General features: G+C 43.2%; 1 protein-coding gene across 1 annotated transcript in view; it reads left to right on the top strand.

The window, feature by feature from the left end:
- Nucleotides 1-379: 379 nt before the first annotated feature.
- LOC124009312 (tenascin-N-like) overlaps nucleotides 380-14,224 on the top strand; it is a 30,820-nt gene continuing 16,975 nt past the window's right edge. Inside the window, exons 1-6 of the mRNA XM_046320979.1 lie at nucleotides 380-551; nucleotides 5,782-6,195; nucleotides 7,055-7,426; nucleotides 12,051-12,314; nucleotides 13,121-13,303; nucleotides 13,897-13,986. Of these exons, the coding sequence (XP_046176935.1) occupies nucleotides 5,784-6,195; nucleotides 7,055-7,426; nucleotides 12,051-12,314; nucleotides 13,121-13,303; nucleotides 13,897-13,986 (1,321 nt within the window). The 5' untranslated portion in view covers nucleotides 380-551; nucleotides 5,782-5,783. The remainder of the gene's footprint in view (nucleotides 552-5,781; nucleotides 6,196-7,054; nucleotides 7,427-12,050; nucleotides 12,315-13,120; nucleotides 13,304-13,896; nucleotides 13,987-14,224) is intronic.

The raw sequence follows: 14,224 nt of genomic DNA, 5'->3' as shown, positions 1-14,224 counted from the left end.
ACTAGACCTGTGTTTTCTTCATGAACGTCCGTATTTTTCTTGGCTTGAGCTCACCATTAAATCCAAGCTTTCTCCGATTGCCTTAAAGCACGTATTTCTACTGTCCTGGACTGGTAAAATGATCAATTGCATCCATCGCTGCTACTGTGACAGGAAACATAAAAAAGTGTCTAAAACTCAAACTCAAAAGTTGGTAGTGACGGGGTGGGGGCAACATGTGTGGGGGTCATGTTGAAGTATTATGATTAGTTCCAGCCTAATTTGTTTTTCAAAGGAGGAATGTCTCTCATTATCTATCTCTATTCTCATTCCATTATTGAGGAGCAAGAGAAGAGACACTCCCAAACTACTGCCCATTGGCCAGAGGCATTTCGGAAGGGGATTTAACTACTTGAGGGAAAGGCTGTTGCTGCAGGAGCCACAGAGGCATTGGTTATAAGGGCCCTTTCAAACTCATGCCCTGAGCTTGTCAACAGGTGTCAGAGAGAGAGAAGAAATAGAGTGACAGATTCTCAGGCTTTCAGAGGAGGGAGTCACAGGGAACTGCAACGGTGAGTGAAACACTGCTTTATGTCATTGTTTGATTGTTTTATTCTTGAATGTTCAATTTGAGAGGCTTTGTAATATGTGCAAAAACATTTTATATGACTGCGAGTTTTTTTTAAATTAGAGGTTGCATCTGATTTGATACATTGTTATTCATATTATGACCTGTTTAACATTTTACATACCTTTTCATTTTCTTTTAACAAATGCAATTACAGACAAGATTCATACTTACTATTGAAATAAGTAATTACCTTGAAAAAGTTACACTTACTACGAAATAAGTCATTTGCAACATTATTCCTGTTTGAGTCATTATATGACATGTGATCAGGAAGCATATCGTTTTCATCAGAGCAAATGAGATGTTAACATATAGTAGTAGTCCTTGAAAAAAAGTTTCACAATAATTATAACAACTTCATTACAAAGCTCTTTCAGTACAAGTTATACAGTCAAATAGAACGAAACAAAGAAACAAAAATAAATGGGTTCGATTTCATTTGATATTTTGCATCAACACCAAAGAAACTGCACAAGTTGTAATTTAGGCATCAAACCCAATACGTTTAGAGGTCCATTTCCTTGTTAATAAAATAGCCTTCTCTCACTCCTCACATTTTCATCACAGACTAAACTCCAGCCTCTATGGTACCAGACGGAAATGCTGGGCAGTCAAGCATCAGACTAGGCATTAACAAATTATACTTCAGTCAGTCAGACATAGAGCCAGTGGGGAAATAGCTGAAGTGTCAGCTATGTCCTTACCATGGAGTAAATATGTTGTTAATACAATATACAGCTTCAGTAGAATAATTGTATTTCTTTTTCTTTTCTTGTAAACCATTTTATTGAAGGTGGATTTTTTTTCTTCTGAAAATAAATAGTTTCAACAAGCTTCATAGACATGAACGGTGCTTGCCTGTGGCTCAACTTGATGAAATGCTACTGTACTGGCTCAAAGTTATCTTGGAAGCAGTGATAAAACAAACAACAGATGTAGAGCATTGCCTGCAGCTAGCCATGAATGGGGTGGTTTCTAATATGTGATCATAAGGCCTACATAAAGTCATGGGGTGACTATTGGGCTTTTGTAACCTTATCAAGGTTTTTTTGTGGTTTGGATGGCAGGACCAGCAGACAGAGCAGGGGGATATGAGTTTGAGCTCAGACTTACTCTAATTGCTTTCAGCTTTTTCTGCCTGCCAGTAAAGGAAAATTTGACAAATGTTGCAACCACATAAAGACCATGAGCTCTGAGCTCTTCCCCCTGTGTGCAGACTGCAGAGCGCTAAACTTTTCATCCCAGGCTTGTTGGTCCAGTGCAATTCCCCTTGAAACGGAAAAGAACAGACTGCCTTTTATCTGTCTGTTGGTTAATGTGTCTCATGAGAGGATGGGGCATTGCACACAGTCTGTCCTTACTTGCTTCCCTTCCTTTCTCTCCTCCCCATGCAATGATTTTGGAGGGAAAATTGGGTCCCTGTGAGGATCTGATATTGATTGCATTCACAGTCTGAGCCGGAAGCGTTTCTTGTTAGTGAGTGAGTGGAAACATTCTACCTCCTCTTATTCCGTAAGTAGATGATGCACAACGGTGATCCACCTTTTGGTAGAATGCAGCTTCCCTTTCTTGAACCTTAACAATGAGAGGAGTGAGTCTAACATTTTTAGTAGCTGTTTGAAGTTTACTACCAGCACAACTTGCCAGTCTGCAATGCATGCTGGAATTGCTTAGGTACATTCCTGCCAATCCCGGTTGGAAGTCTGTCAAACTTCACAGCTAGTCGACAAGCCTGCAAAGAATGGAGGCTGAAAAGATGGGACAGACATCCTTGTGTCTGACTATTTGAATTCCTTGTTATGTGAAGGTAATTCCCCTGTGTGTCCATGCCACCATTGAGTGCGGAACTGCGGATACTGTTTTCACGAAGCCTTTGAGACTGCTTCGGCTCTTCCATGACTGCACATCTGACATGCTTCACATAGAATGTGTCCCAAATGGCACCCTATTCCCTATAGCAGTGGTATTCAACTCTTACCCTGCAAGGTCCCTAGCCTACTGGTCTTCTGTTCTACCTGATAATTCATTGCATACACCTGGTGTCCCAGGTCTAATCAGTTCCTGATTATAGGGGAACAATTTAAAAAACAGTGGAACTGGCTGAGTTTGAGGGCCCAATAAGGTGGAATAGAGCAAGGTTTCCCAAACTCAGTCCTTGGGACCGCAAAGGGTGCACATTTGTGTTGTTGTTGCCCTAGCACTACACTGTGGATTCAAATAATCAACTAATCATCAAGCTTTGATCATTTGAATCAGCTATGTAGTGTTAGAGCAAAAAAATGAATGTGCACACCCTGGGGTTCCGAGGACCGAGTTTGGGAAACGCTGGAATAGGTTGTCATTTGGGACACAACCATGGATTCACTGACTAAGGAGAATCTTTGGTCTTACTGCTGTATCATTCCTGACGTTCCTTCCCTGCAGAGATTTAGGAGTTCATGGTAGCTGGAAGAAGGTCACATTGGAATCTTCTCTAAGACAAATAAAAGCCTTAAAATGGCAAGCATCAAATAAAACCTTGACAGTAAACTATAAATGAGCTTGTTAAGGATCTGTGTGCGCCAGCGCCTGGTGCCATTCCACAGGGCTGTATAATGTTCCTGTGATGTGGGTTATTATAAGGCTGTCATTGACTTGCTGGTCTTTCCCCTTGGTCTGATCTATGTCCTGGTTGCTGATAAAGTGCCATCTACTGTAATTATTGCCAGAGAGTCAATGGGGATGAATGGCCATAGCTGTGATGTCATAGTCTCTACGGTCTGGCTACTCTAACCTCAAGGTTTTCACCCACTGAGTTGGATAACAGACACAGGACTCATAGCAAACATGGTGGAAATTTTGTGTGGCACTAATACAGTTACTGTAAGTCATTAGCAGCATAGCCAACATAATTTCTCCCAACACGTCGCTTACTGATACTACATTTTCACAAGTGTTGAGCCATTTTCCCTCTGTGAAGTCTACTGTTGGATGGAAGCTTAATGCCAAGGGTTATTTGACTAAGAGGGCATTATTAGACTAATGCTAACCACTTTCATTCAGGTAAATCCTAGCCATTTTCTTATTTAGGCTAATGTTCGCCACTTTCATGTTAGCCATTTTCATTTATGCTAATCACAGAAGAAAGAGAAAACCCAGATGTGTCACATGAGGCATCCAGTGAGGGCTTCTATTCAACACCTTAAATGGTAATAATGAAGTCTATTGGCAGGCAAAGGGTCAAGGTGGAGCAAGAGCTCATCATTTTCTCATAACGATCTGAATGCAGTTTTCTGTTCCAAAACTAGAATCTGTTACAAACAGAGCGCACTTTTGTAGATTTGACTCCTTGCCAAAGTTTTTAAAAATGGCGTGGTTTAGGAATGTAGGGTGAATTCGAGTTCTTGCACATGCACACTTCAGAGATTAGGCATTCCCTAATGTAAATATGCACATACATGCTAAAGCACGTTAATAGGATCATGCTAGCTCTTGCTTGGCTCTGCCCACCTCATTGCCTGTTCTGACTACTGTGCTTTATTGGCTCCTATTGTAAATGATGCCTCTGTCCTATCTTGGGTTAGTTATCATAATATTTAGGCTAATGTTAGTGTAAGGGGTGCGTAACTGGTGGCAGGGAAGTCAGACGCAGGAGAGCAGAACTCTGCAAAAGTCGGAGCAGTTTAATTTCAAAACCAACGACATAAAGAAATAACCAACATGGGTACAAAAACTGTCCCGTTGCACACTGCAGTATCACAAACATACTGTAAACTCTCCAGGAGCATCGAAGCCATTATGTCAAACTATGAACATCTACACTAATGTTGTAGGCTGCTTATGATGCCATAACACCTATGCCATTGTGCTTATCACTTATAGGTTACTTTCACAATCCTTCAGGTGACTACATGGACCAGCCTCAGATACTGTAGCACCACTTGTGTCACAGCTGACACCAACGTAATGAATTCAACCTGTAGATGAGGTTGCTAGTGTTGTATGATTGATATAATCGTTGATGAAGATTTCTTTATACTGGTTTACAATGTTACAGGAACAATCGCTTTGCACTATTGGTCTACTGTACACCACTAGGGTAGCCTAGTGGTTAGAGTGTTGGACTAGTAACCGGAAGGTTTCAAGTTCAAAACCCCCGAGCTGACAAGGTACAAATCTGTCGTTCTGCCCCCGAACAGGCAGTTAACCCACTATTCCTAGGCCGTCATTGAAAATAAGAATTTGTTCTTAACTGACTTGCCTAGTTAAATAAAGGTAAAAGATAAAAAATAAAAAAAATCGTTCCCATAGTTTCAATATACCATATGTGAGTTAAGGTTAAAAGCCTAGTATTTGTGCATGGTTGAGTCATTTCACTTCTTTGATAGTTCCACGTTGTGTGCTCCCAATTATCTATCCCCTTAGTGTATTTGCGCAACATGCATATTTCATTGACCAATCAACATTCTTTTAAAAGTACCCTGCGCAATTTATTAAAGCATGTATGCTATTACTGTGGAGTTTCCAGTTGTCAAGCACCATGGCCTCTCTTTTAGAGGAGAGCGGAGCAGACAGTCACTTAAGTTTGGTTTTCAGTTTCCACAGACCACACAAGTTCAGACATCGACTATAAGTTGCTCCATGACCAAATTTCTAATGGCTACGTGCCAAGGACGCAGCGGTTCAATCAAACATGCTTGAGAAACAGGTAACCTCTTATTCACCATAGAGGTTTGAACCAAATAATTTCTGAAGAAGTCTTTTCAGATATATATTTGGCCTATTATTTTGATAGCATATAATTTCTCTTTCTGGGGATGTCAAAAGCTGGATGACATCACTGTCATTAGACATGACATCTTTTGGAAGACAGTGTTCCATGCTCCTTGAAGCCCTTATGGTTGGCTGAGCACTATTAATAGTTAGGAACTTGGGATAAAAGTGTTTCGTTTCGAGTGATGATTGCTGGCTTTCTGCTGGAGGTTACGAGATTGCTTCATGTCCCATTTGTAAAACATAGTCTGCCTTAACTAGAACGAATGTGACTTCTTTAACAATCTTGTAAAAAAAGCCATGTTCTCTCTGGAAAATCCCCCATAATAGACCAAAAAGGTGTCAAGACCAGTGCTCCTTGTGCATGTCAAAAGTTGCATATCAATTTCACCAATTATTCCACTTATTTTCCCCTCCAGCCATGACCACTAGACTTCACTGGCTCACAAGAGCCCTATGCCTGGTAAGCATACTGTGCACTGTCACTTCCAAGTATGTGACAGAAGATTATTCATCCCCCGCTGAGAAAGAAGTCACCTTCAGCCACGTCTATAAGATTGACCTGGCCAAGAGCCCTGAGTGTAAACTCGCCTTGCAGACCCTCCCTTCTCAACAGGACCAGTTTTCAGGCCTGCAAGAGCTGGAAGGGGGCGCTACTCTGGAGGGGGAAAACAACATCGTTTTCAGGCACCAAATCAACCTCAAGACCCCAAAGTGTGACTGTGATGAGTCGGAGAGCTTTACGTCTCTGCTGTACAGAGTCAACGGGCTGGAGGAGGAGGTGGAACATCTGAAGAGTCAGTGCTCCCAGGGCTGCTGTGGTGGAAAAGGAGGTAAGCCTACAGTGCAGTCCATCACCATGAGATCTGACAGAACATCTATATTCAATAGCTAAAATACATTGAGTGTACAGTTTTTGACACATTCAACCGGGTGCAGCTGATACCTACCATACCCTGTTCAAAGGCACGTCAATATTTTGTCTTTCCCATTCACCCTTTGAATGGCAAACATACACAATCCATGTCTCAATTGTCTCAAGGCTTAAACATCCTTCTTTAACCGGTCTCCTCCCCTTCAGCTACGCTGATTGAAGTGGATTTAACAGGTGACATCAATAAGGGATCATAGCTTTCAGCTGGATTCCCCTGGTCAGTCTGTCATGGAAAGAGCAGGAGTTCATCATGTTTAGTACACTCAGTGTATATCTGAAAAATAAATGTGGAACTTAATCCCGGTTATTTAAAACTGTGAAACTGGTCTCCCATGTGGTGCAGCAGTCTAAGGCACTGCATCGCAGTGCTAGAGGCATCACTACAGATCCGGGTTCGATCCCTGGCTGTGTTGCAGCCGGTCGCTAGTTGGAGGGTGTTATCTCCGACACATCGGTGCGGCTGGCTTCTGGGGTATGCGAGTAGTGTGTCAAGAAGCAGTTTGGCTAGGCAGGGTTGTGTTTCGGGAGGACACATCGCTCTCGACCTTCGCCTCTCCCAAGTCCCTACGGGAGTTGCAGTGATGGAACAGGACTGTAATTACCAATTGTATATCACAAAATTGGGGAGAAAAAGGGGTAATAAGTACAACAACAAAAAATATATAACTGTGACACTGTTTGATGCACGGTCACTTACATTACACTTACACTACAGACACTTCAGATGTCACATAACGTGATTTCCTAAACTTCCACAGGTGTGGACACTAGCTGTAGTGGCCATGGGACCTACCAGCACAACACCTGCAGTTGTCAATGCAACCCTAGCTGGGAGGGTCCTGACTGCTCCATTTCCACCTGTCCTGATGAGTGCAACGACAACGGCCGCTGTGTGGATGGCAAGTGTGTCTGCCACACTGGCTATACGGGGAGTGACTGCAGCCAGCTGATGTGCCCAGGCGACTGCAACGATAAGGGACACTGCGTGGACGGCAAGTGTGTTTGCTTCAGCCACTTCACTGGCGAGGATTGCAGCGAACAGAAATGCGATCCTGACTGCATCCACGGCACCTGTGTGAACGGAATGTGTATCTGTGACGAAGGCTTCTTTGGGGAAGACTGCTCTACAGGTAGAAGTTCTGATATAGGCTGAGGTTATAATCAGGTCATAATATCTTATTCATTATTATATAAAAGGGAAAACTGATCCAAGATCAGCACTCTTAGTTTGAAATGGCCTAGATCTACATAGCAAACTCTACCTTTTGTTGATTCGCAGAACTGAAATGCAGAAAATCTACAGCTGTAGGATCCTTAGGGTTCTAAGGTTTCATAAACACTTTAAACTTGCCATTAGGTACTGGTTATTTGATTATTAGTTAAATATCAGTTCAGCAGAAAATTTGCAGTCAAAACATTCTGTCAGATAAATTCACTGCTTCCACACTTGTGAAAGTGACAGCAATTGCTGCAGCCTCAAACTGTCTAAAGATTTCACTTTGTTAAAACCAAGTTTGTGCACAGACCCATGGTAGCTGGTCAGCTATTGCACTCAGCGATAGTAAGATTTTCAATCTGTGCTGCAAGAGAACTTTGGAGAGATTTATAGTAATGTGCATGTAGGAACTGTTGAACTGTTGCTTACAACAAGAACAGGGACGTGTCAAGGGGGAAGAGGGAGGCTATGTGAGTTTACGAGTTAGATTTGGAGGATAAATATTATGAGTATAGGACAAAAGCTACAGTATACTGAGACATTTTCTGTTTTGTGTGATCAGACCTTGAGGTGCATCATCATCACCAATGCTGTTCTCTTTTTAGTGACCATCAAAAGCAATGCTAACCATATTTCACAACTATGATCGAGACTGGGATCTGAATTTAGGCCTTTGGAGATTTGTACATTGATAAAGAACTCAGACACACATTTCAAATAAATAATCTAGAGAAAACCTAAATTGTTTTATTCTGCCCACTTGGTGGATTTCTGTGGATTGGTAAAAGCCAATCCACAGAAATGATTTGATTTGGTCTGCTTTCCATGTACGTCTCCTGAGTTATCCCTTAACGCTCTTTTCACCATGCTACAGTAGACTCAGTAAAAACAGGACCTTATGTGAGTCACTGAAAAGTGGGATGTCTCACACCGACAAATGACAGTTCCAAGCAGAAATGTACATTCACATTTCTGCTTCACATTTGAGAATCACGTCCATTTTCAAAATGGTGGTCTTGAATATTATTTGAATAACATACTGTCCCCTTTAGCAATGCCCAAATGCATTGACATTATGTATGGTCACTTTTAACTACATGGAAACAGTACATGTGCTTCCCCACTTATTTTTCATATGAATCACGACAGAGAACACTGAGCAGCACACGTTTGGCCCAGTTGATGGAAGTCCTACTTACAGTTGTCTCAAAAAATGTTTAACACCATAATGATGTGTCTTTGGCTGAGAACCTGCCACTGTATGGCAGCATCCGCGCAAAACTGAAAGCGCGAACCACTGCTTTTAATCAGGGCAAGGCGACCAGAAACATGACCGAATACAAACAGTGTAGCTGTTCCCTCCGCAAGGCAATTAAACAAGCTCTCAGTATAGAGACAAAGTAGTCGCATTTCAACGGCTCAGACACGAGAGGTATGTGGCAGGGTCTACAGTCAATCACTGACTACAAAAAGAAAACCAGCCCCGTTGTGGACCCCGATGTCTTGCTCCCAGACAAACTAAACAACTTCTTTGCTCGCTTTGAGGACAATACAGTGCCACCGACACAGCCCACTACCAAAACCTGCGGGCTCTCCTTCACCGCAGCCAACATGAGTAAAACATTTAAACGTGTTAACCCTCGCAAGGCTGCCGGCCCAGACGGCATCCCCAGCCGTGTCCTCAGAGCATGCGCAGACCAGCTGGCTGGTGTGTTTACGGACATATTCAATCAATCCCTATCCCAGTCTGCTGTTCCCACATGCTTCAAGAGGGCCACCATTGTTCCTGTTCGCAAGAAACCTAAGGTAATTGAGCTAAACGACTATTGTAGCACTCACTTCCGTCATGAAGTGCTTTGAGAGGCTAGTCAAGAATCATATCACCTCCACCCTACCCGACACCCTAGACCCCCTCAAATTTGCTCACCGCCCCAATAGGTCCACAGACGACGCAATGGAAATCACTCTGTACACTGGCCTAACCCATCTGGACAAGAGGAATACCTATGTAAGAATGCTGTTCATCGACTACAGCTCAGCATTTAACACCATAGTACCCTCCAGACTCGTCATTAAGCTCAAGACCCTGGGTCTCGACCCCGCCCTGTGCAACTGGGTCCTGGACTTTCTGATGAGACGCCCCCAGGTGGTAGGAAACAACATCTCCACCCCACTGATCCTCAACACTGGGGCCCCACAAGGGTGAGTTCTCAGCCCTCTCCTGTACTCCCTGTTCACCCATGACTGCGTGGCCATGCGTACCTCCAACTCAATCATCGAGTTTGCAGACTACACTACAGTGGTAGGCTTGATTACCAACAATGACGAGGCGGCCTACAGGGAGGAGGTGAGGGCCCTCGGAGTGCGCTGTCAGGAAAATAACCTCACACTCAACGTCAATAAAACAAAGGAGATGATCGTGGACTTCAGGAAACAGCAGAGGGCACCCCACTATCCACATCGACAGGACGCTAGTGGAGAAGGTGGAACGTTTTAAGTTCCTCAGCGTACACATCACGGACAGACTGAAGTGGTCCACCCACACAGGCAGCAGCGCCTCTTCAACCTCAGGAGGCTGAAGAAATTGGGCTTATCACCAAAAACACTCACAAACTTTTACAGATGAACAATCGAGAGCATCCTGTCGGGCTGTATCACCGCCTGGTACGGCAACTGCTTCGCCCACAACCGTAAGGCTCTCCAGAGGGTAGTGAGGTCTGCACAACGCATCACCGGGGGCAAACTACCTGTCCTCCAGGACACCTACACCACCCGATGTCACAGGATGGCCAAAAAGATCATCAAGGACATCAAACACTGCCTGTTCACCCTGCTATCATCCAGAAGGCGAGGTCAGTACAGGTGCATCAAAGCTGGGACTGAGAGAATGAAAAACAGCTTCTATCTCAAGGCCATCAGACTGTTAAAAAGCCATCACTAACATTGAGTGGCTGCTGCCAACATACTGACTCAAATCTCTAGCCACTTTAATAATTAAAAATTGGATGTAATAAATGTTTCACAAGTCATTTTAAACAATGCCACTTTATATAATGTTTACACACCCTACATTACTCATCTCATATGTATATACTGTACTCTGTACCATCTACTGCATCTTGCCTATGCCGTTCAGCCATCGCTCATCCTTATATTTATATGTACATATTCTTATTTATTCCTTTGTTGTTGTGAAATTGTTAGATTACTTGTTAGATTTTACTGCATGGTCAGAACTAGAAGCACAAGCATTTCGCTACGCTCGCATTAACATCTGCTAACCATGTGTATGTTAACATAACCATGTGTATGTGACCAATAACATCTGCTAACCATGTGTATGTGACCAATAACATCTGCTAACCATGTGTATGTGACTAACCATGTGTATGTGACAATAACAACTGCTAACCATGTGTATGTGACCAATAACATCTGCTAACCATGTGTATGTGACCAACCATGTGTATGTGACCAATAAATCTGCTAACCATGTGTATGTGACCAATAACAACTGCTAACCAATAACATCTGCTAACCATGTGTATGTGACCAATAACATCTGCTAACCATGTGTATGTGACCAATAAAATGTGATTTGATTTGTAGATGTAGGATTCTCTTCTTTATGAAGTCCAAACATCATTTCATCATTTTCTTCTTCAAATTATGCCTCCCTCGTTATCAATCAGTGAGGACAAAAATGTCAGTTTCCTTTTGCTTTTTCCGAATCGTTAGATGTTCATTTATTTGTACTTTTGGCTGTTCTGAAATTGTATTTAAGGGCATAATTGTTACTGCAGCGGCTGTAGAAAACGGCAGCAACAGTTGTATTAACTGCCACTGGATGGAAATGCTCCTCCTGAAGAGAAAGAAAACATTGAGCTTCCTGCCTTTAACATATGGAACAAGGTCCAAGCCTGCTGTGAATTCTTTCCTGGTAAATGTGGTCTCCTTAGCACCTATTTCATATTTCCCCCAATGTACACACGCTTTTTCTGCACTTTAATTCCTCGAATTCAGCACATACGCTCGGTCGTCTGTGTCTGTATTTCCCTGTATCCGCAGGAATATCTTGGCTTGGAAAGTTTGCTTCATACACTGCTGACTGGCCGTCTCCTGGGCTCTTATTCATGTTTGAAAAGTCCCCCATACTGTCTGATTCACCCGACCCTATTTCCACCATCTTGATTGAAGGATCGTGTCTAGATACAGTATCACGCTGTAACTGCAGAAAATGAATATGTTTTCACCAATTTTCTAAATTGTGTTTTCCTTAAATCAGATATGTTATTTCTGTCAGAGTTACATTGAGTGAAATGTGAAAAGAGTACAAAAGAGAGAGCAATAACATAGTGAACTTAGTACACCCTACTGACTTCGCCAAGAGGTCCGGAATTCTTGGTGTAACAACTGAAGTGTTGGACTGACAGGCCCCCATGTTTATCCTGGTTGGGGCTACCCCTCAAATTCATCACAATAACATAGTGAGTAACAGTTTTGAACCTTAACTAATCATACCTCTGTGTCCCCCTCAGTGTCGGGCCCTAACGGCCTGCGTCTGGTAAGGGTGACTGATAATTCTCTGCTGGTGGAATGGGAGGCTGTGAAAGCAGCAGAGTACTACATCCTGACCTGGCACCCTGAGGGCAATGAGGCAGAGCTGGAGCGGTTCACCGTGCCCAACACAGAGACCTCCTACCTGATCACAGGACTCAGCCCAGGTGTCACCTACATAGTGCAGGTGTACGCTGTCATCAAGGAGATCCAGAGCGAGGGGGACAGGATCGAGGCGACCACAGGTAAGGGAGTGAAGTGAACTACAGAGGAAAGTTCAGTATGTTTCTCATAACATTGATTTTCATATGTTACTCAAAAGTCCAGGTGCTTTTGTTTGTGGTAAGTGGTTCTGAATGCCAATTTAAATGTCCCGTCGTCACATAAAACGCTCTATGTACAGATCACCCCAATAACCCTGGATACTGTTTGTACTAAATGATTCACTTAGTGATCGTTTGCTTACCATTAGGTTTAAGGTAATTACACCAGTCAGCCTAATTAAAAGGAAATGAAGCTGTAGACACATTTTATGGAAAGAGAGACACAGAGCACTGAGCCTTGGGCCCTGGGCTCTGCTTGTGCGGTTAGCCATGGAAAACATCTCAGTGCATGACATTCCTGTCTGGGTATGAGAAAAGGCCTGATCATCCGGCTATGATGAAGAATTAGCGTGAGACAAACAGTTCTCAGTCACACAATATGCTTAACTTCAAACGTTATCCCTTTCAAATGGTTTTAAATCATTTTTTTTTCTGATTAGAAAGAACTGTTAAAGAACATTAGCCAGACTATTTTCCCTGGCCTGGAATGGATTTATATGCTAAATCACATATAGGAAACCTCATAGAAACCAGTAGGAAACATGCCCTGGTCCTTGGTTCTGTATGATAGCGATGACACTCTTGGGTACCCTATTAGATGTCTCTCATAACTTGTATCTAACTATAACACCATTAGTGACAATTTATATGTCAACGCAGGTGACATTTAAATGGCTAAATGTCATTATTCTGGCATATTCTAATGAGACTATGTTGAACCTACACAGAGGTGTCTGGTATTGATGGTATCCGGGTATTGGGCCAGACTGAGGACTCTATCCAGGTGGACTGGCAGAACCCTGCAGCACCTCTGGACCACTTCAGACTGACCTATGCTAACCCTGACGGGCAGGAGGAGGAGCAGAACGTACCAATGAGTGCAGAGGCCAGGACCACCCACACCATCGTAGGTATGTCATTCAAATTAGAGAACACCGTCTGAAATAGATTTGAATAGAATAGTGTGAGGCCCAATGCAGGACATGAGAATCGGGTACAGAACCATTTAATACAGACAGACATGTAACGGAACGGGGACAGCGTCTGGACATAAACAAAGACAAAATGCTACTTCAGGGAACAACACAGAGGAGCAGACATATACACAGGGGCAATCAACACAGTGAGGGAGTCCAGGTGAGCCCAATGAGCAGAGCTGTGCGTAATGATGGTAACAGGTGCTTATGATGACGTGCACCCTTGGGCGCCAGGGAGGGGGGAGCGGGAGCAGGCATGACAAATAGTCCATCATATTTTACAACCTTGGAATAGAATAGGGCTTCATGTTTTACAACTGCTACCTGTGTAACTGTCTGTTCCCTAATGGTCTCCACCTCTCCCCATTTGAGCAGAACACGCATAACATAACCCTTTGATTATTCTATGTATCTGTAACGGCTAATCATTCCATTGTGTTCAAATGTATTGTGGTAGATTAAGAACCTTGAACTACTATGAGGTTTTGCAAACCTGTATGCTTACTTGCCCTGTGTGTGTTATACAGGACTGCAACCTGGCACTGAGTATCTCATCACAGTACAAGGCATCAAAGGGACCATCGAAGGGAAAGCCTCCTTCGCCACCGGGGTCACAGGTGACTGCTGCTGATACTAAACAACAGAGACTCTCTGGGGTTTCAGAAAGTGAGGAGACAGTGTCTGCGTCACCAAATGGCCCCCTATTCCCTATATAGTGCACTACTTTTGACCAGTGAGCCCTGGGCCACCCTCTGTGGCCCACTGGACCATAGTCCAACTCGAAACCACATGTGGGGGGGGGGGGGATCTCAATGGACATTGAAAGGACTATAACCAAATCAAAATTATGTAGAA

Source organism: Oncorhynchus gorbuscha, linkage group LG22 (genome assembly GCF_021184085.1).
Source record: "Oncorhynchus gorbuscha isolate QuinsamMale2020 ecotype Even-year linkage group LG22, OgorEven_v1.0, whole genome shotgun sequence".
NCBI lineage: Eukaryota > Metazoa > Chordata > Actinopteri > Salmoniformes > Salmonidae > Oncorhynchus > Oncorhynchus gorbuscha.
This window is presented reverse-complemented; position numbering and strand designations above follow the sequence as displayed.